We start from the raw sequence: 26,953 nt of genomic DNA, 5'->3' as shown, positions 1-26,953 counted from the left end.
TAGTATACTATAGGTAGTAAGTTGTTTAGTAAACGTATACGCTTTTTAAGCTTTAGCTTAAAAAAAAACATACGTATTTAGGGCGTAATTAAACTAATAAAAAGCTCTTTTTTAACTATACTAAATTTAACGATTTCTAAGGAGTTTAGGTATATAGATTATATATATTAGAGGATTAAGAAGTAATTAGAAAAAGGGGATACTAAAATTTTTATACGAATAATTATAATAGAAGCTATACTAAAATTTTAGTATACGGCTTTGGGTATTTCTAAATAGGGGATTAACTATAGATTTTATTACTAGTTCTTATTAGCGGGGGACCTAGCCCCTATTCTAGCCTTTTCTATTATAAAAATAAAAGACTATTAATATTAGATTATAAAGTAGAAAAGGGGCCCTATTAAGTAGTTAGGTAGGGGTAGTAAGTAGGCAGTCTGGGCCCGTGTAGACGGACCCTTTTACCTACCCATACCTACTAAGGGACCGCGGGCTCTGCCCACGATCTTCCCCTCCTATATACACGCAATAGACCTATACTGACCTATTGACCTAGTCGCGACCAAAAGGTCTGACCTGCCTACGTGTATACCAACACACACCAAGGCGACCACCACCCATCTCGGGAATTTCAGCGTTCGGGCTGAACCCTCACCCTGATGTTTGCTTATTACCCCAGACTTTTTTTTTAAACGCCCCGGCATCCGAGACAAATGAAACCATCTTCTTCGGCAGTGAGGCGCGGCAGTAAAGAGCGGCAGTGAGATCTTTTCGGCACCGTCGAGTGCTAGACGTGCTGTCAGGCCAGTGGTGGTCTGTCATTGCTAACTTGATCCGGCATAGAGATCGCTGGAAGAGACACACTTCTCTGCTATCCGCGTTTGGAGGTTCGACGATGCAAATTGTGCCTCTGTTCCTGGTTGGTTCGGGTGGATTTGGTATGGATGCTCAACTGAGTTTTGGCAGTGATCACGCGAGCGCTCTTTGCTTGCCACTGATGTCGCTGTATTCCAAAGGCATGGCAGCTACTGGGATGGTGTTGCTGGAATTCAGGGATTTCGGATGGAAGTTTGTCATCACGGTGCTGACGACTAAAAAGAGACAACATTTGGTGCAGCTGGTTGCAGGCATGATATCGACTTGCCAGCTCATGATATAAATACCGAGATCATATGATGTGAGTTGCCACTGATTAAAAAAAATACAAATAAAAAACTTAATAAAAAAAACTTGCAGATCTAACAATGACGATTGACGCTTGAGATTTTTAATAACGATGGATGAATTAGAAATGACGGAGATATGCTGCAAGATGGCAAGCCAGGCACATCCGAATGGAAGGTGCCGTCTCTCTCCCGGCTGTGGAGCAAAGACCCGGGACACGCCCGAATCTCCGGTCTCCATCCGGCATGACGCCCGCCACTTCCTCCGACTTCAGAAGCACGATACATTACTAAGGCTTCATATCAAGTCGAAAGTCGATATTGAACAATGGGTAGGACATCAAACAATTTATCTTTCTCGTCTCAAGGTCGGCGAGCAATGGAAAACCAAGCTGGAGCCTCTTAAAACTCTCTTCATTGTAAAAACTCGGGAGTCGTACAGAATTGATTCTGTTCGCAGGAATTGCGCTTACGGCTTGAGTGGCATCCAGACACGGCAAGAATAAGAGGACTGCAAGGTCGAATCATTCACGACTTTGTTGCGATTCACCGATACTGTGTCAAGATTTGGAGATTGAAGCCACAGTCAGTGACTCTGGCCTAATTGTCGGCCATTTTCGTTGGTTTGCATCTTTTCGTAGAGTCAAAACAGCGTGAAGGAGCTCTTGTCTCTTTTATAAGCCCAACAAGCTTTTCTCATTCTTTTCTTTTATGATTCTACCTGCTTCCTATCAGATAGCACATAGATCCCGAATGCCTTTACTTGCCCATGCTATACTGGTATATTGAGCTGAACTTTGAGAGTCGAGATGCTAGACAGATGTGACCTACGTTCAGACCCGTAATCGCACGTATGCATGGTGGAACTGGACCCTACGGGCCTACATGCTCTTCACGGTATTCCCCATCAACCAAAGCAGCAAGTCTTACATCCAATTGAAGCTTCGCGGGTCACTCACTCAGACCTCGATCATTTGATCCCGCGGCAATATGCGTACAAATTACCGAGAGGCCACCCAAAGCTCCAAGTTCGCGGCCGAACCAATTTCGTAGGCGGCTCATGTGTTCTCTACCGCAATGCCGGCGACGCCGGCACCTCCTTAAGCGAGGCAGGACCGGCTGGGGACGGTGAGCAGGTGACTGAGCTCTAAGTACCTTATTATCGAAGAAAGTTAATTCTTTCTAAGTCACAAGTATAAGAATATAGTTTTAATAAAACAGTATAGTACCTACCTAGTACTTAAATTAAGATACTTTTTTAAACTTATTATAAAAGAAAGATAATTATATTACTAACTACTTATTATCGAGGTTACTATAGCTTTAACTATAATAGCTTTGCTTATAATAAGCGAAAAGTCTAATTATAAGTCCTTTAAAAGCCTCTACTTAAGAGCTATAAGAGCCTCTAAGTATACTAAGTTAAAATACTTATTAAGATATTAATAACTAAACTAACCCCATAATAACGGTCTTGATAAAAGAACTAAGAGACGAACTAAGAAATAATACTAAAATCCTTATTAACGTTAAGTACGATTTACGAAGCGTAGTAATACGGCCGTAGAGTATTATTAATATATCCTATACTAAGAAGGGTATTATTAATACTAACGAGACGGATAAGGCCGTATTAATATAGCGCCTCGGCTTCCTCTTATAGCTCGAGGATTATTACCTTAGATAATATTAAAAATCTATTAAAAAGCTCTCTCGAGTACTCCGGCATATTTACTACTATTTATATAATAATAAGACTCCTAGTACCTACGTATGAGCGTAGGTTATTTACTTCTAAATAGTAATACTAGCTTATTAATAAACTATTAAAACTACGATTCTGGTAATCCCTTAACGAGGGAGAGGGTAGAATAGAGGAAAGGATGGGTAAGAAAAGGGTTAAGGTTAAATAGTACGGAATTCGAGGGTAGGGTAGCGTCTACATATACTGCGGCACTCCTCTAGTAATGCAAAACGATGGAGTTAAACAGTGAGGTGACTGAGCTCGAGACCCAGGCCTGGCCATTGCCGAGAGCTTGGGCCCGGCGAGGAAAGCTACGTCACCGCCGAACTACCTATCGCCGATGCTGTCTGCTATAGCCCATCGTCCAAGGTAACCAGAGAGTTACATTGAGTTCCCCAGTTAGAATACTGTGGGCAACGGGGACAACCCACATCAATTCCAATCACGATATTCCAGATTATAGCAGTAAAGTGCTCGTCGAACAATGCTTTTAGTTTCCCCCCTCGAGAGAAAGTCGCAGCTCCCAGCCAGCATCGCCGAAGCCACCACCTTGGAGCGAAATGCACCTCGGCACCTGACGCGGACAAGCTCTAATGCGCGGTGCCAGCTGCCAGCGCCCAGGCCGCCGATCCTTGGTGCCCTCGTGACGGTCAACGCCAGGCAGGCAGTCAAAGACAAGGGGCAGGGGAGATGGGACAGAGTGCCAAAGGCATGGCTTCAGAAGTTCAGTCCGGGGGGGAGAGGGAGGGGGTGAGAAGCGAGTAGCCGCGGAACCTACAACCCTGAAGTGAGCCACGCGACATGTGCGCATCAGGCCTTTGACAATCCTGCTAAACGTTGATCCGTTGTGAGAGTGTTCGCAGCTAGGTCACACCGTTACAGGCTTACCCGTACTCCCTACAGCATGTCTTCCGACCGTGCCAGAGCGTGCTTTCGGGGCATCGATAGGGTGACATTCCTGACGAACATCTCACGCCACAAAACAGCAGGCCATTTGCCAATGCCGCGTCGCGCTCGTTGATGAAGCAGAGTCTAAGAGATCGCTATTTCTCGCTAGATAGTCCGTCAGAGTCTCTCAATGTCACTTCGCGATCGCAGTCGGCTCCGCGCCGTGTCTTACTATCCCCCAGGCGCTGCTTCCCCCCGACCGATAGCAATATCCGACATTGAAAGATGTGAAACCTCCCCTCTTTCCATCCCATGTTGGTCATCTAGGGGGCGGCCAGCCTCGCCAGACAGAGTTTACAGGCTTCGTCACTTGACCGGTTCCCTTTCGCCGAAAACGACCTTTGGCCCGTCCAGTCTTGTCCCTCTCCACGGGGAAGAGCAGATGAGCCGAGGACGGTGTGTCTGGGGGGAGGGAAGATGGGGGAAGACAAAGAGAGGCAACACGCTGCTACGCTGCTCCAGGCATCAGGCTTCAGGCGTCAGTCTATGCCCGGCCGGCTGGGGCAGGTCGATGCGGCGCTCGACCACAGAAGAAAACGGCGCCCTAGGGTATGGACGGATGGAATCATGGATGGCAGCGACGTCTGGTGTGCTGAACGCCTGAGTAGGAGAGAGTGGCGTGGGCGCAGCATCAACGCTTTGATGGACGCGGAACCCTTCTCTGTCAAAGCAGAACGTCGCTGGGCCTCCGGATGACAATTCGAACTGGTGTGTGTCTGCCCTTCAACCACATAGTTCTCTTTACAAGAGTCATAGGGGTGTGTTCCAGGCGTCCAGCACTGCACCGTCGTCACGTCTGTTTGGTTTTCGGTCTGATCTCTGTGATCTCGGGGCCCCGGGGAACGGCGGGTCGACTTCCAGGTCCCGTCCCTTTTCACCATGTTCCGCCTATCTGTACGCATTGTGACCTTGCGGTTGGATGTACCACTTCGTCGCTTGACTCTTATTTTCTATTTCTTATTTTCCTTCAATTATCTGTCTTCGTCCGTTTCCATGTTGCCCTCCGTTATCTTGGCATCGCTATCGGCAACGTCATTCTGCAAAGTTGTGGTTTCCGTTCGTTCACCTACCGGAATCCCGGTAGTTCGGTCCACAACCTCAAGTGCGCCGCATGGTAACACAACAGTGTGTTCTCCATACGCGCACTCTTGTTGGTGGAATCCCCATCTGCTGCAGAAACCCCAGATGTCTTGCTTGTCATCATATCGCAACTTCAAATTCCCGATGCCATCAGTGACTCCTAATTCAGTTATGGGAAACTGAGCGACAAGCCAAAACCGATAACGGACGGAAGAGCTACGAGTCAAGAGATGGTCCCTCCTCACGGACGTACGAGCAAACGGAAATCCAAATAATAAAATAATCAAGTAAAATAAAATAAAATACGTGGAGGTAATACTCCAAAATTCAAAAATATTCCAACAGCGGCTTCCAGAACACCGCGCACGTCCTCTCTCATTTCAACAAGGGGTTGGCCTGTCACAGAAACCTCTTGCCATTACCCCCAGAGAGAGCCAATCTCCCTGCCACGTTTTTTTTTATTTTCTCCCCTTTTGAACGCCCTCTCGACTCAAGCGGAGAATCTCCGCGGTAAAGAGAGAGCCCAGAGACAAGGCCGAACCCCCCCCCTCCTTGTTTGACGGCCCCAGCATCGTGGTAGCGACCACCCGGGTACGGAACTGCGTCCCGGAGCCAGGCTCATCCCAGTTCTTCATTGCGAGCCAGCTCCATGACTCGCAGATTGCCGGTCGTCGAGGACTTTGAGAGCCCCCCCTTGTGAACCAGTGAATGACGGAACTTTGATCTCCCATTGGGGAAGTCAGTACCGGCCGGCCCTTCTTTTGTAACCTCTATTGAACTACATGTACGTAAACGTATCGTCTTTGTAGGTTGCAAATGCTGCTTTTGGTGGTTGCGCTCAGGTGGGAAAAGTCATACTACACGATACAAGGCTACAGTCTATTAGTCAGCCGGTAGTTTGGGGGCGAGGATATCCTGCCAGCAGCTCCCGCTATTCTGCCCCCAGGCTGTGGCTTGACCTCCGCTGCCTCCGAGCCCGGAGCCCAGCTGCCCACCTACCTACCTACCTACCTACTTACTTACCTACCTACTATACTTACCTCTAACTACCACTTCATCGACCTCGCCGTCGCTGCTGCTACCGCTGCCGCCGCCGTTAATTAAAGCTATTCCTAACGTTAATATGCTGTAAGAAGGGAATAATCGCGAAGTTAACGATCCCTTCGTTTATTAGCGCCGTTAATTACGATAAATACGGTTATATAGAGTACGACTACCTACTTTACAGCTAGCGCTTCTTTACCCTACCCGAGGCTAGAGTAGCGCTTAACGAGGCTACTTACGAAACGGCGGTCGTAATTAAAAGTAGTAACGCCTCGCAAAGTTAACCTACCCGAATAAGTATTATAAATCCTCGACCTCGTTTATAGACTACCGCTGGTAAGCCGCTACTAGCTTTTCGAGCGAGTTAATTAGGTAGCTAGGTAATTAGGCTAATTCGACGGAATCGTCGACTTAGGCTAATACGTCAATTACCGTACTTTTTACTAAAATAATTCAAATTAATTAACGGCCTCTAATTAGCCCAACCTACTCGAATGCTGACTACGCAGAGCCTAGCTTACGTATGTGCCCGAGACCGGCGGTCGTGTGGCGGCCGCAGCCACACTTAGGGGCAGAATAGCGGGAGCTGCTGGCAGGATATCCTCGCCCTAGTTTGGAGCGACCCCGGAAGAATCAACTAATCTGTCTCCATCAGTTGCCACAGGATGACAGGCCCCCTAAAGGTGAGGCGATTCAGATAGTAGCCTCGCCGTGGCTTTAGAGTATCCGTAGAGGAGGTCTGGAAGGCGTATCAATGGAACGTGCACCGACGACGCACTGATTTCTCAGGATATGAACATGACTCTCTCCCCTCCAGGCTCTTCGCGTCTTACACTCAAAGAAACTTCGGGGGCCAGAAGACTTGCGCGGCCCGCTGTGGTCGCCCAGGGAAGGGCGTGCCAGATTTTGGGACGATCGGAGGGGCCTTTATGGAGTCTGGAGACGGGGGGGGGCTTGGGCTCTTTCTTTCAAACCGTGGCTATTGCGTAAGGCCTCACCGAGATTCGAGACATGGGGGCCTATTTCATTTTTTTTCTTCTCACTGTGATGTTCACGATGTTTTCGATTCGATGAACGGTGGGGGGGGAGCTCGCAGAGTTTTTGGTTCACGTACAAATTTGGATAGTGGAGTTTTTGGAGTTGGATGACAGGTCGAAATAGCACGAACATGTCGGATCCGTACCTTGCATGGAAACTACGGCGTTACGACGGCAAAATTAGGCACCTTCCGAGACCTCCGTACGTCGCGTGGGTTCGTGTTCCTTTCGGAGCCTCTCCGATGCGGACGGGGGGTTCGACTGACCATACGCGGCTCTCGAATTTGTCACCGATAACAGCAGCACCACTGTTGAAAGAGGAAAACTCTTCGAGTCGGGCGGCTGCCGCTTCCCGTTTGGAATGTGTAGCGCGAAGTGCAGACAGCTGAGTCTGCTTTTGGGATCCGGGAGTAGCATCGAGACTACATCATCAAGTTCACGCCACTCTCATGTACGTACACATGGCCACCAAGACCGCGCTGCCTACCCTTCGCTATCCTATGGCTCTTAGCAGCCTTGCCTGACCCTACAGGTCGGAGAAAGGGTCGGTAGCACTGCGGCTCCTTTGCGGGCTGGAAAAAGGGCACATGGCACGACTTGTCCGGGCCTATGGTTCGCCCCAATCCTAGTGCATTTACGACTGCAATATGGGGATGCGCTTGGGGTTGACCGTCCCGGTCACGAGGTCATAAGGTGTGGAGGAGGTGAAGAACGAATTCGGCCGATTTCACAGCGAGAAAGGGGATTAGTCTGGACTTTGGAGACGAGTGTTGTCGGGCAGTCCTTGTTTGACTGACTCCTTCCCTCCCAAGAAACTGGGATTGTTGTTATCGAGCCCGAGTTGAAGACAGGGGGTTTGCTGTTCATCAGGCGTCGAAGATGGTAGGGGGAGAGGGGTGCGCCGTTATCCTTTGCGGAGAGAGAAGGGTGATAACGGTTTTGGGTTCTTGAAGGGGCACACTTGTCAGCCTCAAAAATAAATACAATGTAGGAATAATTCGTAAAAAGCAGCCACATGATATGGCTGCAACCCCAGGACCGGCAGGCAATTGTGATCCTTGAATACTTTGCCAAACTTTGGCCAAGCTTGCCCCCCCCCCCCCCCCCCCCCCCCCCCCCCCCCCCCCCCCGCTGGGGGAGGCGCGCGTGCCTCCCCCCCCGCCCGCCCCCGCTCCCTCCGGTCTGGGGTGCTTGCTGCTGGGTAGTGGGGCGCGCGGGGCGCGCCCGCCCCCCCCCCCCCCCCCTCTTCCCCGTATCCGTTGCTGCGGTAGAAGCGAGCTGTCATGCCCATCTTCAGCGGCTCTTGCAAGCCTTTTGTGGGGTAACTTTGCCAGAAGGTATCGGGCCATAGCCGACATCCTGAGGGAATTCGTTGGGTCATTTACGGCGTCGCTTGATACCTTTCCAGGCTGAATAAAGACTGTCGGCTCTTTGGATGGTTTCCCGGGATGAGAGCGTAGAGTTGACTAGTGCAAGTTGGTCCTTCAAAGAGCCTTGCAACCTACCTAGTCAACATCATCTGGTCGACGGACGCAATGGCAGCAGTGGGAAGAGCACACCACACGCAGGTAGATTGGAAAGCAGAGCCTCAGCCACCACTAATCATCCCGTTTGAAAATCATGCAAGACTTTAAAGAGGGAAGCTGGAGCCACCGGTCCAGACTCCGGGGCCCTCGCCGCATGAAGCACCTCCTCCTCGTCGAACGCGTACCTGCATGCGCATGACGAAAGTCGCGCGATACAAAAGGGTGGAGGGCGGACGTGAAGGAGGGGGGTGCTCTGCAGTGGAGTCATGTTTTCCGTCGTCCCAAGTTGAGAGCATCACAGGATATACGTAAGACCCGGGGAAATACGGGTTGCTGGGAGCGCATAGAGTTGGAGGGGACCCGGCGAGTCACCTGCAACTTACTTTTGATCCCAAGTTATTCCAACCGAGAGTTCGTCGGTGTATGGCTCGTAGAAATCTCGCATTAATAGATTCGGATGAGAGGCCCGGCTGGGAGGAGGGTGGAAATCGTGATCTGAAGGAAGATTCAGAGAGGGAGGGGGGATGTTGAGCGAGGTTCTGGGGACCCCATGACAGAAGCTCTGTATTCGGGACGGACTTGACCTTATTTTGGCTCTTTGGCTCTCGTACGGACACGTCTTTTTTCATATTTAAGAGGTTGCAGAGGACCCTGCGGGCTTAGGTTGCTGATTCATTGCACAGGAAGCTTGGGGCAACTTCACATGTCGAAGATCAACAGCTTCCTGCTGCTTTCCCTACTGCAGAACTTGCGACGTTGATTGTTTGTTTGAGGAGTCGGGAAAGATATTTCACATGCAATCCCCTGACACGTACAAGTAAACTCGATGACGGCATTATTGGGCGGTCACAAATTTGGGATATTGATGAAGCGGGATTTAGCCAATCGACTCATGATATCGATTGCCGCAAGAAGACTCAAGCGGCGAGCAGCAGGTCTGGGATCTGTATGCCTCATATCACGACATGGTCGGCTTGAGTCGCGCATACGAAGGGCGTGTGTTCCTGAGCCTCTAAATTAACTTGGCGAATCTGGGGTATGGGGGAAAAAAGCCTGGGGCAAACAGCCAAGCGCACCAGGACGAATTCGTAGCTTACGTTTACACAAGCACGGCAATGACTTATTGATACCACACAATACAGCTAAGAGCAGGTCAGACAAGCTAACGGTAGGTAGTGGAAAGTCAAACTATTCAAATTTGAGACGGACCTCAGAGTCATTGAAATCCTTCACCACTACCGCCAACGAGAAACTCAACGATGAGACCGTTGAAGGGTTCGCCAGATCAACAAGACACATGGTCACATCTAGGTGGCAACCAAGAATCCGGGGAGACATTCCCGGTCAGCGCGACTGAGCCGCACGGCACGGCGGCCAGATCGTCCGCCGTCCGCGCCGTCCAAGCAAGGCACATACACGCGAAGTCCTAGATTGACAAGTTCGCGCCCTCCCGGGGGAGAGGCAAGGAGTTGTAGGGTGGGTTCTCGGAGAGGCTGCCGACGCAAGCCGGAGCGCGAATCAATCTTACACGCGCCGGAACCCCGGGGCAGCTACCCCGAGGACCTGGTGATGCGCCGGAAGAACGCCAGAGCGTCAGACCGGTGCTGATTTCTTCCTTCTGCCCAAATGAAGTAGAAGAATGTCTCGCGTGGCTTGTAAAGTATGTGGTGACGATATTGAGTCTCATTCGCTATTAGGCGTTCGCGCTATTGTGGCTCCTGTGACCGGTGCCATTTCGACACTAGGGGAAGAGCTTCCCGGTGGTAAGGCGGACTAGTCGTGCAATCTAGGCCCGAGGCCAAATCTTTGCGTTCGTCTTTGATCTTCATCGCATGGTGCTAAAGAGTTGCTGCTAATGTGAGTCGAATTTGAGTACGTGATGAGAACTGCTAGCTAGGAAAACATGGGAAAGGTTCCCCGGGGAGCTGTGTTGGGGCTAAGAGGCGAGCTATCAGATCTCTATTTCCCTCGCGGGCGAGCTTCCGGGCGCTGAAAGTCAAAATGCGAACCCACGAACTAGAACGGCTCACTAAGGATGCTGATGATGAACGTTGGAGCCCCGTTGCTTCAGGAAGAGACATGCCACACAAAGGGGACGTTTTCAGGCCTAATCCGGTCTGTAATGTTAAGCCAACCGCGAAGATCACATTGAGGTTTGTTGACCGAAATGGAGTCTTTCGTTATATCCGCCCCTTGCTCACCGGTGAGCGGTCTACTGTAGTGTCATCACATGTTTGCCAAAAAGCTGCTTGCGTCTTGCCAAAGTCCCAAAGCCTCCGGCCCTGTCCCTTTCCATCCACAGGACTTCCCCGCAGATTCTCACATCCAGCCGAGCCTTTCACGTCGCGCCAGTTCTCTCTCTCTCCCTACCGAACTTGCATGGCGCTTCCTTCCACATTTGCCTCCCTGGTCTGTTCCTACAAGGGGCACAAGGGGTCATCACAGGGGTGGCGGGGACATTGCAGAAGGATTCAGGGTATCACATCTGATCTGATCTTTTTCTCTTCCCCCCTCCCCTCTCCCCGGGGCCGGTCGGTCTCGTGCGAGAAAAGGATGCAGAGGAGCAGAGGAAGATATGCCCAAACAGAGAAGCACGGACCCGGACTCCGGAAGCGGTGTTAGCGCGAGCTGTAGTCTGTAGATCCAGCGGGTTGGGTTCTCCGGGGAACGTCCTCCCGGTGGCCCCCGACGAGCCGGTGAACCTTACCCCGGGAGAAATACGCGATTCTGATTTGTGGGCTTTCTTCAACACCATGGATGGAGGGGAAGGGGAAATGTGCTTTTCGGCTTCTCTTTTCGCAAAGCGACTTTTGGAACGTGGCTTTTTCTCCTCTTCTCTCAAGATGTCTCTTTGCGTTTTGTTCTCGGCGTGAGACATGGGGGGGGTTTCCAACAAGATGGGGTTTTGATGCAAGGCAAGGGGTAGAAGAGAACTAATTTAGCTGGTGTGGTTGAGAGGGCGCGGAGACGATGGTGGCGGTTGGATGTTCTTCAAGAGGGTGTACAGAATCGGGAAGATACCTAGCGTGCCTGGGTGACCTGGGGTACATACAGCCTCCAGAATATTACAATATTTTTATTGCAACATTTTTAAATCTCCGACAACTCTTATTTTATTTTCTGATTTTTATTATTGTTCCACCCTGGACATACTTTTCAACAAACAGTGATGTTCCATTTCCAATAGTAGATCCGTCACAAGTCATACCTCAGCCCCCCTAAAACAAAGATGTGATGGTGGTAAGAAGCGCTTACCTCTCAACCAACCGCGCCACCATTCACAACTCTTCAGCCCTCTCTCTCTCCATTCGCCGTGCCCATTTTACCCCAATCAAAACTCGCATATCAACACTCATGTGACGGATTAGGACAAGAATAACGTCCAATCGCAAGGGCGATAAATCGAGAAATGATTCCCATCACATCTCTTGCCCAGCCACACACAACTCGCACATAAGCGACCGTTACTGCACAATTGGAATTTGTGCACAGCGAATGTTATCCGCCCGTGTGCCGCCCGAGGGGTGTCGTCGTCGGATCGGCGCCTGCGTGGGGTTTCCGGAGGGAGGGGCCGGCAGGCGGCAGTTGAGATGTTCATCACCGTTGCGGTTTTGGTGGTCATGAGGGTGTGCGGGAACGGCTTTTGATGTTTGATGGGGGTGCTACTGGCGTTTGAGGATTTGTTGTTTCTTGGTTTGATTCTTTTTCGTATTGGCGAGGCGAGTTTATGGTCAATATGGGGGAAGGTATCCGGACATCTCAAACATGGAAGGGCGGTCCCAAGTGTTAGTAGGGAAGTGAATTGAGACCCTGCTTGTATGTACCTGCTCTTTCGAAAGACAAAAGAAGTACATTTGAAAAGTCGTGATTTGGACAAGAGGCCGATGAATAGTACGATATTGATATCTGGGGGTGGAAAAGGCAAAAAAAAAAAACAGGAACCGACCGAGGTTCGAAAACAGGAGTCCCGAAGAGTACGGAGCATCACGTACTAGTCAGCACTTCACGGCTTTCACCCCTCGGTCACCAGGCCCCATGCTTGTTGTTAGGGAAAGAGGGTACCGAACATCTCATAAGGCCTGCGTGTTCTGGCAATGTTTTTTCAGTGATGGAAACTGCGTATTCCTATCAGGAAGCTGAATCGTCCCAACACCAACACGGCCCATCGTGCATCCACCTCAGTCCTTCTTCGCAGCGGCAGCCGCACCACCACCGACCCTCTTAAACTTCCTCGGGTCCTTACGACTCATCAACTTACGGTCCCGCGTACCCTTACCGCCCTCCCAGAACCCCTTGCCCTTCCGCCCAATGACGCTCCGGCCGCAGAACCCGCACGCCTCGGGCGAATACCGCTGCTCGCGACTGCACCACCCGCACACCATCCGGTTCGCCCACTCGTTGACGTGGTTCTCCGCCTCGTCGTGGCACCGATCGCACGGGTGCACTTTCGCGCAGCACGAGAACCGGAACCAGCGGTAGCTCTTGCGGTAGTGCGCGCAGGCGCCGCGGTCCGGGAGCGGGGTGCCCGCGTGGAGACCGAGTTTCTCGGCCCTCTTCACGGGTCCCGTCGTCGGGGCCGCGAGCCCCCCCGCGGAGAGCGCCAAGAACTTGACGGTGGGGATCTTGAATGTGAATTTGCCGTGGCAGGCGCGGCAGACGTTCGTGACGGCGTCGCCGCGGACGGCGACGAGCCCCTGGCTTGCGGTGGAGCATTTGGCGCAGACGGGGACGAAGGTGCTGGGGAGCATGTCGGAGACGGCGCAGCCCGTGAGGTCGACGAAGCCGGCGCGGGTGGAGTTTGCGTGGACGAGCGTCTGGCGGAACTGCGCTGCTAGGCCGGCGGCGCATTTGCGGCAGGTGGAGGTCTGGGGGACCTCGTGCTTGAGGCCGGTGATCTCGTTGATGGTCTTGCAGCGCGAGCATTTGACGCTCAGGTTGAGGATGGAGACCTGGAAGAGCTCGATGCTGTGGAGCTCGATGGTCGGGAAAGAGATGGATGTGCCCCTTTCCGGGGTGAGGCCGGAGGAGAGGCTGGGTGGTTCTGCGTCGAGGTCGGCGCCGCCTTCGTCCGAGTCGTCTTCTGAATCGTAGCTGTCTGACGAATCTGTGTTGTCTTCACCGGCGCCGGGACGGCTCCATTCCGGTGGACGCGGGATAACTTTGATATGGCTGCGGTCATCGTCATCCATGGCCGGTGCCTTTGCCTTGGAATCCTTTTCAGGTTCCTGGGTTGACACCGCCTGAGCAGCAGCAGGCTTAGGCGGCGCCGCTGCTTGCTTTGCTAAGACGTGCATGTTCTGAGCCAAGTAGTTCAGGTGGCTCGTGAGAGTCATCTGCTTCTGCTCCGCTGCTTTCTGTACGTAGAGCTCCTCCAAGGGCTCGGCGTCTTGCGAGTCACACTCGTTGAGCTGGATACGCAGCGGTTGCAGCGGGTACAGCAGCGGCACGATAAGATGGACCGTCTTGACGCCTTGCAACCCGGGAGATAGCTCGGCACGGCGACGAGGCTCCAGAGGGAGCGTGTAGACGATGCCGTCCGGCGATCGGCGATACAGAGACAGCCGTCCCATGCGTGTCTCCAACTGCCGCGTCTCCTGCGCGCGCCGGGCTTTGGCAGCCGCCATCTCCTCCTTGGTGAAGTACTCCTCAGGAGTGTAGTGCCTCACAGGCGGCGCCGGGGCCGGGGATGGCGTCTTTGTGATCTGGGTCGCCGGGCCCGGGATGGCCGCGATGGCGGCGGCCTCGAGGTGGCGGGTATCCTTCACGCCCTCGTCCTTGTAGGTGACCAACTTCACGGTAGCCACCTCCTGCTCGGACAGGAACTTTTCCAGGTTCTTGTCCAGGGCGTAGGTGAGGGCGAGAAGCGTAGCGCCCCGGCGTTCCTCGACGAGCCTCTCCCACCCGCGCTCAATGTTGATGCAGAAGCCGCGCGGGATATCGCTGTTCCGCACGTGCAGGACGGGGACAGCATCGGGGTAGTCCTCCGGCACGCGGAGGTCGCACTGCAAGTGCTCCAGCTCAAAGGGAAAGTCCGGATCCGAGGGCTTGATGCGGAAGACCAGGGATGTGGTGGTGCCGTCCGCGGCGGTGGATTCGCGGGGCGAGTAGCGCTTGCGCAGCTGCTCGAGCTGGTAGCCGCGGGGATCCTTGGACTGAGCCTCCGGGACGGGTTTGGGGACCACGCGGTCGGTGCGAGGCCTGGGAACGGCCTGCTGGTGCGTATTGCCGCCCTGTTTTGTGAGGGAAATCATGTTCGCGCGTGGTGAACGGAATTGGAAATGCTCAACGTTGGAAATTGTGGATGAGCTGAACGGGATGAAATGCAAAAAGAACAGGGAGAAATGGGTGGACTGCGGGTGGAGCAGTGCTTGTCCGTCTCTTGATGAGCTACCTCAGCTGGCAAAGGCGAGTATTGAAGGTTTGCTGTCGAAGAGAGGTCGTTCGGGATGATGTCGAGGCGAAGAGGCTGTATTTGACAATTCCGCGTGTAGTCAGTCGGGTGGCGATGATTGACGATGAGCCCAGGTGGGTTTGGCCCCGGACCGGATGTAGTGGAATCTCCGAGTCGCTTCTCAATCTGCAACCGCGACATTGACAGGGTGCCGAGACTTTCAGCGGTGTTGCGTTACGCTGCGGTTAGTCGAGGTGACTCATAATGGGGCGCCAACTTGTCAACGCTAACAGATTTCGGCCGGAGGAGCCGGCAAACTTGTTAGTGCACGGTCTTGTTTCTGCTGCCAGTCACCAATCACTACAGACGAGATGCATCGACGCCGGTCGACTCATCTTCGATAGTAGAAAACAAGTCATGAATAAATATGCACGATTCAGATCAAAGATTCAGGGGCGCTAGAGAAGTTTGCCGTGCCGCAGATAATGAGTTGTTTGCACCTTGTCTATCAAGTGGCTCTGACTACCTTCAATATCCGGCAATGCGGATGCCTCAAGTCAGGTGTAGGCTCGTACCTTATTCAATGGTAATTACCCTGATTGATGAGCCGGACTGCAAAGAGTTTTGGAATACAGGCGAGGCAAGAAATGTTCATGATAATTTTCCAGCGATACATCTGTAGGAAATGTCGCGCCCGCTAAGAGACATCCTCGCCTGGGTATCTCCTTGATTGGTCATCTTTTTACCTTTAATGGTATTCTTCTGACAGAAGGAAAATCTCGTCCCACTAAACATGTAAAGCCTAGCTAGAATGATTCAGGAGTCATTCTTGAGCGTGGGCAGATTTCGGGTTGACCGACAACAGGTACTTTGACATCCGAACTTCCCGCTGACCGGAGCTGAAGTGGACCCATTCGGCTCCGGGTGTCCACAAAAGACCCGATCGGAACACTTACACGGCTTATGACCCGCAAAGAAAGAGAAGCAAAAACACTGCAAAATTTTACCCGAATAACTCTATGAAAAAATGAAATGGCATTTTCGTAGCCACTTATTCGCAACAATCTATATTACTTGGTACCTTGCCCCCCTGCAGATTACCGCGTGTTGCCAATACTTAGAAACGAAACAGGCCAACGAGGTGCTGACGGTCTCATTACGACTGGATCCCTGTGAATAGCGTTGAAAACGGTGGGAATAAACGAGCTGACCATTCAAATCCCATCGATATATCAACACCATTACCTTCTCGATAGCATTCTTTTCAATAAGGTAGAAAATATTGAATACTAAAAAGGAGAGACCTCTGAAGGAGACAAACGGAAAGTCTTGCATCCACTTTACGTACCGCCGTGTAACAGCCTGACTGTCCGCGCCTCAAAATGGGAAATTCAGGTTCACTTGCGCCAACTCAGGTGTCAATTTTGGCAATTCTGGGCATCATCGCCAGTATTCGTGATCAAAATGGTCAAAGTATTAGTGATAAAGCTTACCCCCGAGGTAAAGCTTGCTGGCAGGAAAAGTGACAGCTGCACAGGAAGGATGACACCCTGCATGACAATCGGATATGCGTGAGCTGGCGTGTCTCAACAACGTGATGCCCAGCACAAACACACCTGCTGGTCGAAAGAATGGAGGGGGCGGTAAAGAGAATAATGTCACCGAAGACAGCCCCCGCCGCGGGGAAACCAACGAAAGTGGTCCTCAATCGCTGCCCAACAAGACGCAGGAACATCGACTGCTGGTTCCTGGTATGTCACAAGAGGAAGAAACTTCGAGGTTCGAGGTAGTTGGGGGGCATTTTGTAACGGTGACAATGGCCCTTCATGCGAACGTGACAAGCTGTGGCCGCCTCCAAGCCACACCGACAATCCGGCAGCGGGCGCGGCGATTTGCCGCCTCACCTGGCCTCGCATCTTGTCCGCATATGCGGGCACCAAATGACCCCTCGGTATGGGAGTGCCGCTGCTGCTGTCCGTAACCAGGAAACGTGGAGGGTTCAAGGCATGAGGGGCTATCAGCAGCCTTCCGTATCACTGCTGCCCTTGGGCGGCAAAACGACGCATCTAGAATTGAGACGATCGCGGGTACTGCATTCAAGGAGGGGAGGAAAGAGGGGGATTAGTTGCACGTTTGGCCGGCATTGCTGGGAGGTACGGCAGACGCCACCTTCGCGTGTAGCACAACGGTGAAGTTGATCTCGAAAACTTGGGAGGTGTATGTCGTACCGTAGATAGACGTCCCAAGAACGGTAGGCTTTCGGTCCAGCCGGGGCGAAAGAGAAACCGGTCGCAAAGATGCCATCAGCCTACCAGCAATTGTGGTGTGAAACACTGCGGTTTGGGCGGGCGTGCATTTCGTATCGAGAACGATAAAGATCGAATGCCAGTTGGCCCGGGGAACTGCGACGGATGCAGCAATGCGGCGGTTGCATGTAAGGCGCAGAAGCTTGGTGAGCTTCAAAGGGACATGAAATTAGAGTAACGAAACGTTAAAGGTTGGAGACGGGCGAGTGGAGGAGACGCGACCGCTCTCCAAACGGGGGCACCCGTGATAACGAGACGGACAGCGGTTGACAGGCTGTCAACGGCGTTTTGCGATATTTGGCAACTCGGTCAAGGGAGAATCTGGTCCTCTGCATCTTGTGTTTGTCAACCCCCGTGCTCAGTGCTCACCTTGTCCTGGCAGCAGACCGGCGCGGCGGGAAGGCATGGGAGAGGATTCGCCGGGAGATGCAGCGGGTGGTGGTGTAGTGCCCGACCGGAAATGCAGCCCGGCCGCCACCATCATCAATCGTGTTGAGGATGTTTGGTACCAAACGGCAAGGTATTCAATTAGATGCGGTACGGTACGTACGGGGACGCCTCGGGAAGGCTGCGTGCGTGGGATGTGACAGCTGTTCCCTCATCTCAATGTCGATGAGATACGACCAGGACGTCTTTGAACGCTTGGGAGGGCCAATTTGGTGGTAGCAGAGTCCGGAGGCAGCACGGCCTGCCTCATCAGCCGATTATCGACAAGATGTCGAGGCTTGTTTTCCGTCGGATGGTGGTGGTGAGTTTATCTCTAGGGTCCTTTTGGATGACGGTTCCTTGAGGTTGCTGCTGGTAAACATGGTAAACAGAGCCCTGGCGACTGCGACTGCAACGCTGGGAAGTAAGGGAGAGATGCCAGCGCATCAGGAAGAGGGCCTGGTGACCATGGTGTATATGCAAGTCCAAGTCAGCCTCCCGAGCGGTGAGGGGACGGGAGTTGGGAGCCCAGACCTGAGATGCGTCTGGGGGTGTGAAGGAAACAAAGGTGAAAGGTGAAGAAGGGAAAGGGTGGGATGGAAGAAAGACGGACGCGCTGGCGGATTAGCACTCCTTTTGGGTGAGGCTACGGTGGCGGACCGTCGGCGCTACCATTTCAGCAGCTGTGTCTGTAGTTGGTCCCGTTGCTGTCATCTGGGGGGAAACGGTGGGGCTCAGTTCAAGATGGTGGTGTGTTTGTCCGTATGTGTGTGGGTGTATGAGTTGGTGATATGCCAGAAATTAAGCTGAAGATAATCAATATCTTTGTTCAACTTTTTATTCTCTGTTTATCTTTATTTCATTATTTTAATGAGTTATCTTACTTTATTTTATTTTTCATTTTAGTAGCCCCCGGTCATATGTCTCTGCTTGCATCAACCAGATCTGATGTGTCCATATCTGATCCCAAGAAGTTGGGTAAATGTACGATGCGCCTGTTTTGCAGCCACTGCCACACTCCCTTTCATGTTATGTCTTCCGTGCCCATGATTGCGCTCACAATCTTCAAAGAGGTATTTTCAATACTCCTCATAAACGGTGATAGCACTTTCAGTCTTTGGATTGTGCCGGCGATGACGGGCTCAAGGTAGTGGTTAAGGCCCCGTCAATGGCAATCTCACTTGTAGTTTGTCTTTCCACAAGTACCCAGGGTCTGGTTCGCAAGCGAGACGGTCTCTCCATCGCAGCGCTAAATCCCCCATAAGTTCCGAGAAAAACAAAATAATAAAAAGGAGAATAAACAAAAGGCAACCGGGTTTCTGCCCTGTCTCTCCAGGCTCATCGCTACCAGGATGACGGATTGACACTTGTTGATGGCACCTCATGCAAGACAGTCCATGTGTTCATCAAGGCCTTGATTGACTGGTTGAAACCCGTATCTAAGGTCACCCCCGAGAATTCCCAAAAAGAGCCTTTGTTGAACGTATACTCGCAGGACGTGACTCAACATCAGAAAGGTCCCCAAAGGCAAAAGATTCAAAAGTCAAATACGGCAAGTCGAGTCGGGTGTCAGATTCCAAAGGTAGCTTCTTTGCCCTCCTCACGAGTACCTTGCCCCCCAAATACAATTCTCGGCATCTCCAATCGATGACTGCAGCTGATTTCTGCCTGGGCTCACGACGAGGAACGGTTCCATTGCATATCTCGTAACCTCGATTTTGGGACCTTGGAGGATGCACCGCCTCGAGTCGCACTGCACCAGCCCCCCATGCGAAGTAACGGGGGAGTGGCTGATCCCCCGCTCCGTCAGATCCGGGAGGCATTGAGAGTCTGCCAGTGGTCAAAAATACGGGTTGGGCGTGCAATGAGAAGCCCCGGACGTTGCGGTATCGCATTGTTTGGATGTTCAGTGAGCGCCTCACTCACATGGCAAGCCATAGATGAAGAAGCGCCAGCATGTGTCATCTCATCCCGTGCCTGAGGTGACTAATAAGCCGGCAGACATGTGCGGCATTGAACCTTGGGGAGCAGACGTAGCCTCGCCATGTCTCTCGCCAGATCATGGCTTTCGACAATACTATCTAATTGTTATTTTGATTGTTATCTTAATTATTATTTTAATGACATTATTTGAAAACACCGGATGATAGTCAATTGTTATTTTCAGCAATGGCTAATCGATCCTCTACCCGTGCGGCCTTCGGTTTCTACACTTTGAACCCTCCTACACGGGCATCCTTCAACACCACCCACCCACACACCCCTCCGCTTGTACGCTTGCTCGCACTGATTAGCCCTTGACACCTTGGACGCCAGCGCAGCGCTTCCCGGAACCACATGGCCCAACTTCCGCGGGAGCTAACTTTCAAACGCGCCAACCACACAGAACGCTTCGCTCCTTTGCGCTCTCACCTGACTGAAGGACTGACATCACCGCCGACGGCCTACCCGCCATCCGCTAAACGTTCTCCCATTGCTTGCAAACGTCCGAGCCGCCGAGGCATCTTTCTACCCCCTTTCCCACTGTTGTTTATCCCCCAGCGCCGCGGCTGCTTGGTCTCAGTCTTGAACAGAGAGACAGGTTCGTGGCGCTGAGACAGGCCGCCAACCCGATAGCGCGCGAGACCCATACGGCTTTCATGAGGGTTCGCTTTCCAAATGGGGCACATGCTCGTTCTGACGTAGTCTGTTTGGGACCCTTTGGGAGCACTCTCATCGAAACCGAGGCGGCGGCATCGTACCTGATTGACAAAATCGAGATAATCGACCTCATGGCAGCGGCGATCTCTGTCTTGTTGCTCTTGAACGGCTAGAGCTCCTGACTTGCTCGGGAATGCGGGTTGATGTCACTTCCGACCCGTGCCTCCGCTGCGCGGACCGAGCCACGGGTTGCGAATAGCTTCGTGACTCGCCTCGGCGCGCGCTCTCCCCTCGGTGAGGGGCCACAGTCTATCCTCGGCAGGATATCTTGTGATGTATACGTGATATGGTAGTCCATATCATACTATTGCCAGTCTTCATTAAAAGAAGTTTTTCGGGGTGTGTCGTTAGCGGGGTGGAGGAGGAGACCCTTCAACGTCGTTGTCTTGTCCGTGTCTCAGTGTTGCCGTGCCAGCGGCGGCATCGACATCAGTGGCTGTAGCTGCACATGTCGAAAACTCACCAGATAATTTGGACCAGCTGCACATGTTCAAGTGAACAACGGTTTGTGTTCCTGAGTTGGCGAAGAACAATTGAGTAGACTGTTAGGGGTAAAGCAGGTGTCAGCGGTTCAGTTCAATAGGCATCGGCCAACATACAACTTATGGTAGTTGGATCTGGATCCTGTTGCATTCATCGGCCATCGGGGATCATCTGCCAAGCGAGAGCTGTTTGGCAGATGAGCAAGATGCTCGTCATTGTGGAAGGACGAAACTACCGGTCTTCTGTGGCTGTTGATGACAACGACAAGGGCGGCGAGGCTAATGATTGAGAGTCGGTGCATATGGTGACGGCTTTTCAGGAGATTGGTGTCTTCGTATAGGCGAGTCCAAGACGCGATCAAATGAATCCCTCATCTGATCAGGTAGCACGGTGAAGGCATCGTGAAGTGACAAGGAGCACTGCCTGGCCGTGTATGGTGGTGTTTTCGGTTGCAAATGCCATGGTTCTGGATTATTCCCGGAAGGACACATTGCCCCAGGAACTGCACGCAGGTTTGATCACGCCTAAGGTCTTTCCTCTTGCTACCTTCCATCAGTTTCGAGGAAAGAAGAAGAGATAACAAAAGGGAGGCGCAGATGGTCTTGCTCCTTCCCGTCACCAACTCCTTCACCTGGTCAACGGCACTCGCTCCTGCCCTGCATCGCAGCCACTGCCTGAACCCAATGCCTTAGGTACCTCTCGGAAAGGAAGGAACCCGCCTTCCGTCCAAGAAGCAATACACATTTCCATGAACTTCCATTGCCTACTTGAAACCTTCCCCTCTGCCCGTTCATCGTGCTCTTCTCCCTCATAGCACTGTCATTTACTATCGAGCCGCCAGAACGTCGACTGTCTAGACTTCCGCTCTCTGTATGTCATCGTAGCTCAAGGCTGAAGACGTTCGTAAATCACGGAAGAAGTAGTCTGGTAGCATTTCCTCATGTCTTCTTACCTAGCAAAGACTGACACCTTCGAAGTACCACATACCGCAGACTCGACGTCCACGATGCAAAATGTCGCCAGTGCTTTCGAGCCCACCAACGTTTCAAAACGACCTCTGACGCCGAGCTCATCTTTTGCAATTTCTTCTCCGTTGAAGCGGTTAGCTGTCGATGCCTGCGTGGGACCGAACATCTTCGATCATGAGGGCCTGCCTCAGATGTCATTCGAGCCCGGCTTTCCAGCGAATCTTATCGCAACTTCAAGGCAGCAGTACCCTCCCGTAGACCTCCCGCAGTCTCCACAGATCCCGGCAAGCCCAGCTGATGACGTTGTCGAGATACCCGAGACACCGCCGATCTCGTCGTTGCAAACTACCACGCATGTTTTTGTGGCAGAGCCCGATCTGTCAGATTTGTGGATGGATTACGTAGATCTGGACAGCGTTGGGGGCGAAGGTTTTGTCCCGATGGAGAAACTACCTGGTGAATACCACGATGCCGTATCTGAGACCTTGTCTAATGTAGATGAAGATTTCGGTAAGCCATTTCCTGAGCTCAACGTCGATCGCCTTGCCCAATCGTCGTCAAAGAGTGAAGAAACTGTCGAAGATGACTATGGTCTCGAAGGCTTTGACGAAGAAGAGATGATTCAGCTTCTAGAAGATACCGGGAACGAGCCTCCTGGTTTCCCTCCGCCAAGCGTCATACGGAAGATGGACTGCGATTCGAGATCAGCTTCAAGCTTCGACTCCAAATTGCAGTTCTCCGAGCCTGATATGAACACGAGCGAAGCTTTAAAGACTGGTCTGACTGAACCTGATCTTCTTGATGATGATGTCGACTGGGAGCTTGTGACAAAATGCGCAGCAACTGCGGCTGGCGCTTCTCCGGATCATGAGACTGAAATGAGCATTAGAGGCACCAAGGAATCACTGAAAGAGCATTCGAGCCCGGCACCCTTAGTCAGACCCTCTTTCCCCGACAAAATGAGAGACCGCTCTGTGGTCGTTGGACTCTCTTCGACGATCATGATGCGCACTTGTTTCAGAGTTGGAGAGCTCCTCAATACGCAAGCTAAATGTAGCCGGGAGAAGCAGGACGTTATCTTTGAGCTTTTCGCGCGGGTCGTCTACTCCAACCGGGAGAACGTTGCCAGAGTACAACATGTACAGCTGCGAGATCTTTTTACCGATCGGCAGCCATTTCTCAGCGGCGTATTCAGGGGCTGGAAGAGCGGTGGGCCTGTGGATGATCAGAGCAAGGTATTCTTAGGATCCGAAGGAAAGAACAAGTTGTGTCGATGTCTTTGCAAGGTATCAGAAGACAAGAAGGCTGCAATTGGTCGCTCAGCAACGCTCTTGTCGATCAGGGAGACAACTTGGGATGAGGTCCAGTGGGCTATGAGAATTGTTGCAAGGGATGCAACCTCGGACGAGAACATCGATATCGAGGGAAAGAAGTCCTCTGTCATATGAGCGACACAATCTGCTGATGAGAACGATTTTCGGGGAAGATTCACGACATGTCATGAGAGCTGGCTTGATGTCGACGAAGGAACTGAGGATAATCATAGCTCTGAAAGGAATATTCCTGAGTAAAGGCATGTAGAAGACAGAGCGCAACATTAATGATGGAATCTTTTCGCATCAGATTATTTGCTTGCAAGTCTTCCTGCTGAAATCCGCTTTCTGATAGAGGTAGCCAGACTAGCTAGCTCCCGAACCACATCCCATCACCATCACCACTTGTCCCTCCCTTCAGGAACTCCACCCACGCGTCGTCGCCCATGACGACGTCAGCCGCTTCTAAGGGAGGTACGTTAGGCCACATCATAGAGAGAACGCTGTTAATCTGGGTCTGAGGGCTTTCATCTATGGGCTCAGGAGCCGAAGGTTGTGCTGCATTGTCCCCATAGCTAGGAGATGTTGTGGAGTCTGCCCGAGCCGTCGCGGAGGGGGCTACGGGCAGCGCAATATCATTGCTATCCAGAAACCTGCCACAGAGGTCAATGATGACTTGGTAGCATCGAGATGAGCTGGAGTTTACGGGGGCGAGGGCGGCTATGCACCGTGTTGTGGTCGTGATTTGTTCCTGCCAGTCTCTGGCGTTGGGTGATGCTGGGTCGTTGCGGAGACAGATGCAGGGTATCAGGGCCGCTTGGAACAAGAAGTATCTAGAGGTTGGGGAGAGTGAGTAAATTGAGGAAGTCCAGAAGGAGACTGGTGCGGATGTTGGTACTTACAAGGCATACCAGGCACCGAGACGGTTGTGCTCGTTCCGTTGCCAGAACTCGCTGATGCTGGTGATGGTTGCCTTGGCCTCTGCCAGACACTTTTCGAAAGCGCGGACGTTATCTGGCGAGTCATCTGATCGTCTATCGCGGGCTTGTAGGGCCCGACGGATGACGAAGGGGCGGTACATTATGATGCGGAGGTTTCTGTACCGCCAGTTCATGACGGCGTGGGCGAGAGCGTACTTTGGCGGCACGCGGCTCGTGGAGGAGAAGTACGACGGAACGCTTGCCAGCCATGGATCAAGTAGGTCTTCGTCTAGTCGCAGCATCTCGTCTGGGGAGGGTAGGGGCTTTGAGATTACCCTTGTGTAGATGGGCGTTGTGGCGATGTGGAAGCTTGCTTGGGTTCGGACGGCTGTGTAGGGGGTTATGCCGTCTGTTTCGGGGGGGTATGATTTTGAGATGGCGGTTAATGACTACGAGGGAGGTTAGCGACAGCTATAGCAAATCCAAGCCAGTAGGGAAAGCGACCTTGTCGTCGACGTTCAATGGCAACGAGACCTCGACGCCTTCGTACGGCCAGACGGACGGCCTGCTGAACGTGATGGTCGCCCCGACATCGAACACACACAACGACCACCATACCCGCCGTCGAATCTCCATATTCAAAGGCGAGATATTCCACCCCTGGAATTCCTTGTGCAGACCGAGGCCCATGGCCATGCGCACGGCCAGGCCGAGGTAGTTGTACCCGGAGTTGGGCTTGTCCCGCTTCTGCTGGTAGTTGGAGATGAGGGTGAGCGCCTGGACGAGCGTCAGGTTGCCCACCTCGAGGAAGTTGAAGGACAGGATCGAGCGGGCCTGCGCAAAGAGCGAGGTGTCGAGGTTGTCGAGGTTCGCGGCCGTGGTGTAGACGCCGATGGCGGCGACGGTGTAGACCAGGACGAGCCAGCAGTCGCCGCTGGGGCGGGGGATGACGCCGGCGTACTGCGCTCTGAAGGTGGCTTCGTGGATGATGGGGTAGCTTACGTGGTAGAGGCGGAAGTAGGCGTCTATCATTGCGTCTGTGATGTGTCTGTTGGGATCTGGCTGCTGCGCGATGAGTGGGGTTTGTAAGTGGTTGGTGATATGTTGCTGCTGCTGGGGCCCTGCGCCTATACTTGGTCGTGAGGAGGAGGATTGGGTTCTTCGTCTCGGTGTTGATGGTTCCAGGAGACGGAGGAGGGCTGCGCCGGACGCGACGCCGAGGTAGCCTGATTCCCTTTCGCTGACGGCGAGCGAGGCCATGCCGTCTGCGATGGGATCTGCGATTACTTCGCCGTTCAAGTCGGCTTCTAAGATGGCCTCGGGAGACGCCGAGTAGTTTGTTAGGGTTTCTTGCTCGTCCCATTCGAAGTCATCTGTGGGATGAGCCTCGAGGAGGTTGAGGTCTCTGTGCGATGTGTCATTGTGAGGTTTATATTGAGCAATTCTCGAAGCGCGCTGGGGTTCGGATCTCATGTTGGAGGTTGGTAGGACTGAGGACGGGACATGATTCTGGGGTAGCGATGATGGTTGGAATGGCTGTGACGGCTCAAGATGGACAGCTTCGCATTGCGGGAGCGCGTCGGGCCCTTGGGCCGAGAGGGCCGAGAGAGGAGCCGGAAGGGGGGCCGCCTCCAACGGCGCCGGGGTGTCAAGCTTTGAAAAGTCAAAGTCCTCTTCATCATTCCTCGGCGCCGGTGTTTCTAGGTTTCTTGGACTGGGTAGCACGGGTCCCGATCTTAGCTGGGCCGGCATCAGCGCTCTCATCTGTGTTATGATTGCCTCGGCCCGCTCCAACCTCTCTTCTACTTCCGTGAGGTGTCTGCAGAAGGGCGTTATGTCAGCGGAAGAGGCCCATTTGCGCTCGACGTTTATGCACTAGGGATAGCGAATTAGTTCTACATACTTCCTTGTCAACGGGGTGCGGGCGTGTTTCTCGTACAGGCAGTGCCGGCGGTACTTCACGCACAAGTTGCATGTCGGAATCGCCCGGTTGCACTTGGCTTTCCGCCTCCGGCACTCCTTGCATGCTTGATCAGCCGACGGGAAGGCCATGCTGAGGGAGTCAAGGTTGCTCGGCTGAGGAGGTGCCGGCTCATTGTCACCCGTCGCACCTGAGGACGACATCTTCCTTTAGGTTTGAAGCTGGTCACGACTCTCTCCACGGGCTTTCTGGAGTGCTTAGTAAAGCATCAAAGCCGTCTCTGCATCCGGATCGCGATTCGAGCCGGGGAGCGGTAACCGTCCTTGACGATGCAACAGAGGCCGGCTGAGAAGACTTAGGGCGAGTGTAGTCCGTATCTGAAGACGTCATGACATGACATGCAGGAACAGGCGAACAATCGATAAAGTGCTGGTCTGGCACACATGGGGTGAGGTGAGGTTGGCCTCCAACCGCAACGAACTCCCAGTGAAACCCCGCCCTTTTTCTCCGCACGCTTGCGCTGTGGTGATCCACAACACCATCTGATCGCGATCAGGGGGATGCAATCCTTGCACGGCCGAGCTCCGTCCGGTGTTAGTCGGCTCTTGAGAATGGCTGAGAGAACTGCCGTTTGGACTGGTTCATGGAATGTGTGGTTTATGTGTCTCGTCTGCACTCAGTCGACACAAGAGACTAAAGTAGACCTCAATTGTGGAGGGGACCAAATCCCTCCCCGAGGCCGGAGCAAACAAGCAAAGTTGATAACAGCTCGCTGGTGTGATTGTAAAATAGTTTTGAGATCTATCTCATGGATGGCACCTCCAATCAAATTGGCAGATGTTCCTTTGCCTTAATCCAATGAGTATCGAACTATTCACTCTTGAAATTAAATTTACCTCATAATGTTGCGGTATCTCTCGCTAGATCATTCCCTAGAGCTATCCGCGCCCCAAAGACGCATATACATGAAAGATGAAATTAGA

At 52.6% G+C, this 26,953-nt stretch overlaps 11 protein-coding genes across 11 annotated transcripts; 6 read left to right on the top strand and 5 right to left on the bottom strand.

Annotated features, from left to right (window-relative positions):
* Positions 1-1,312: 1,312 nt before the first annotated feature.
* CLUP02_16348 (uncharacterized protein) lies at positions 1,313-4,077 on the top strand (the record flags this gene model as incomplete). Its single annotated transcript, XM_049295270.1, has 9 exons — positions 1,313-1,599; positions 1,655-1,782; positions 1,984-2,113; positions 2,173-2,291; positions 3,180-3,276; positions 3,439-3,657; positions 3,722-3,754; positions 3,790-3,834; positions 3,894-4,077. The coding sequence occupies 9 exons, from the start codon at positions 1,313-1,315 to the stop codon at positions 4,075-4,077; spliced, it is 1,242 nt and encodes a 413-aa protein (XP_049152417.1).
* Positions 4,078-4,734: 657 nt separating this feature from the next.
* CLUP02_16347 (uncharacterized protein) lies at positions 4,735-5,118 on the top strand (the record flags this gene model as incomplete). Its single annotated transcript, XM_049295269.1, has 1 exon — positions 4,735-5,118. One exon carries the CDS (start codon positions 4,735-4,737, stop codon positions 5,116-5,118), a length of 384 nt encoding a protein of 127 aa, XP_049152416.1.
* Positions 5,119-9,968: 4,850 nt separating this feature from the next.
* CLUP02_16346 (uncharacterized protein) lies at positions 9,969-11,420 on the bottom strand (the record flags this gene model as incomplete). Its single annotated transcript, XM_049295268.1, has 6 exons — positions 9,969-10,194; positions 10,268-10,380; positions 10,573-10,659; positions 10,744-10,846; positions 10,913-10,959; positions 11,142-11,420. The coding sequence occupies 6 exons, from the start codon at positions 11,418-11,420 to the stop codon at positions 9,969-9,971; spliced, it is 855 nt and encodes a 284-aa protein (XP_049152415.1).
* A 60-nt stretch (positions 11,421-11,480) lies between these two features.
* On the bottom strand, positions 11,481-12,579 carry CLUP02_16345 (uncharacterized protein; the record flags this gene model as incomplete). Its single annotated transcript, XM_049295267.1, has 3 exons — positions 11,481-11,581; positions 11,996-12,300; positions 12,545-12,579. 3 exons carry the CDS (start codon positions 12,577-12,579, stop codon positions 11,481-11,483), a joined length of 441 nt encoding a protein of 146 aa, XP_049152414.1.
* A 141-nt stretch (positions 12,580-12,720) lies between these two features.
* Positions 12,721-14,793, bottom strand: CLUP02_16344 (CHY zinc finger domain-containing protein; the record flags this gene model as incomplete). The annotated part of the gene is made up of 1 exon (XM_049295266.1): positions 12,721-14,793. The coding sequence occupies one exon, from the start codon at positions 14,791-14,793 to the stop codon at positions 12,721-12,723; it is 2,073 nt and encodes a 690-aa protein (XP_049152413.1).
* A 404-nt stretch (positions 14,794-15,197) lies between these two features.
* Positions 15,198-15,634, top strand: CLUP02_16343 (uncharacterized protein; the record flags this gene model as incomplete). The annotated part of the gene is made up of 3 exons (XM_049295265.1): positions 15,198-15,318; positions 15,381-15,496; positions 15,554-15,634. 3 exons carry the CDS (start codon positions 15,198-15,200, stop codon positions 15,632-15,634), a joined length of 318 nt encoding a protein of 105 aa, XP_049152412.1.
* Positions 15,635-16,397: 763 nt separating this feature from the next.
* On the top strand, positions 16,398-17,826 carry CLUP02_16341 (uncharacterized protein; the record flags this gene model as incomplete). The annotated part of the gene is made up of 5 exons (XM_049295264.1): positions 16,398-16,433; positions 16,510-16,684; positions 16,776-17,020; positions 17,115-17,195; positions 17,503-17,826. 5 exons carry the CDS (start codon positions 16,398-16,400, stop codon positions 17,824-17,826), a joined length of 861 nt encoding a protein of 286 aa, XP_049152411.1.
* Positions 17,827-17,935: 109 nt separating this feature from the next.
* On the bottom strand, positions 17,936-19,560 carry CLUP02_16340 (uncharacterized protein; the record flags this gene model as incomplete). Its single annotated transcript, XM_049295263.1, has 8 exons — positions 17,936-18,281; positions 18,338-18,354; positions 18,606-18,674; positions 18,726-18,780; positions 18,847-18,914; positions 18,978-19,045; positions 19,164-19,333; positions 19,391-19,560. 8 exons carry the CDS (start codon positions 19,558-19,560, stop codon positions 17,936-17,938), a joined length of 963 nt encoding a protein of 320 aa, XP_049152410.1.
* A 274-nt stretch (positions 19,561-19,834) lies between these two features.
* CLUP02_16339 (uncharacterized protein) lies at positions 19,835-20,478 on the top strand (the record flags this gene model as incomplete). Its single annotated transcript, XM_049295262.1, has 3 exons — positions 19,835-19,936; positions 19,982-20,150; positions 20,207-20,478. The coding sequence occupies 3 exons, from the start codon at positions 19,835-19,837 to the stop codon at positions 20,476-20,478; spliced, it is 543 nt and encodes a 180-aa protein (XP_049152409.1).
* Positions 20,479-21,788: 1,310 nt separating this feature from the next.
* On the top strand, positions 21,789-23,264 carry CLUP02_16338 (uncharacterized protein; the record flags this gene model as incomplete). The annotated part of the gene is made up of 1 exon (XM_049295261.1): positions 21,789-23,264. One exon carries the CDS (start codon positions 21,789-21,791, stop codon positions 23,262-23,264), a length of 1,476 nt encoding a protein of 491 aa, XP_049152408.1.
* Positions 23,265-23,314: 50 nt separating this feature from the next.
* CLUP02_16337 (fungal specific transcription factor domain-containing protein) lies at positions 23,315-26,173 on the bottom strand (the record flags this gene model as incomplete). Its single annotated transcript, XM_049295260.1, has 6 exons — positions 23,315-23,346; positions 23,403-23,477; positions 23,526-23,962; positions 24,032-24,498; positions 24,554-25,868; positions 25,953-26,173. 6 exons carry the CDS (start codon positions 26,171-26,173, stop codon positions 23,315-23,317), a joined length of 2,547 nt encoding a protein of 848 aa, XP_049152407.1.
* Positions 26,174-26,953: the final 780 nt, after the last annotated feature.

This window comes from Colletotrichum lupini, chromosome 9, assembly GCF_023278565.1.
Source record: "Colletotrichum lupini chromosome 9, complete sequence".
Taxonomy (NCBI): domain Eukaryota; kingdom Fungi; phylum Ascomycota; class Sordariomycetes; order Glomerellales; family Glomerellaceae; genus Colletotrichum; species Colletotrichum lupini.
The sequence above is the reverse complement of the archived record's forward strand: the minus strand, read 5'-3'. Positions and strand labels throughout refer to the sequence as shown.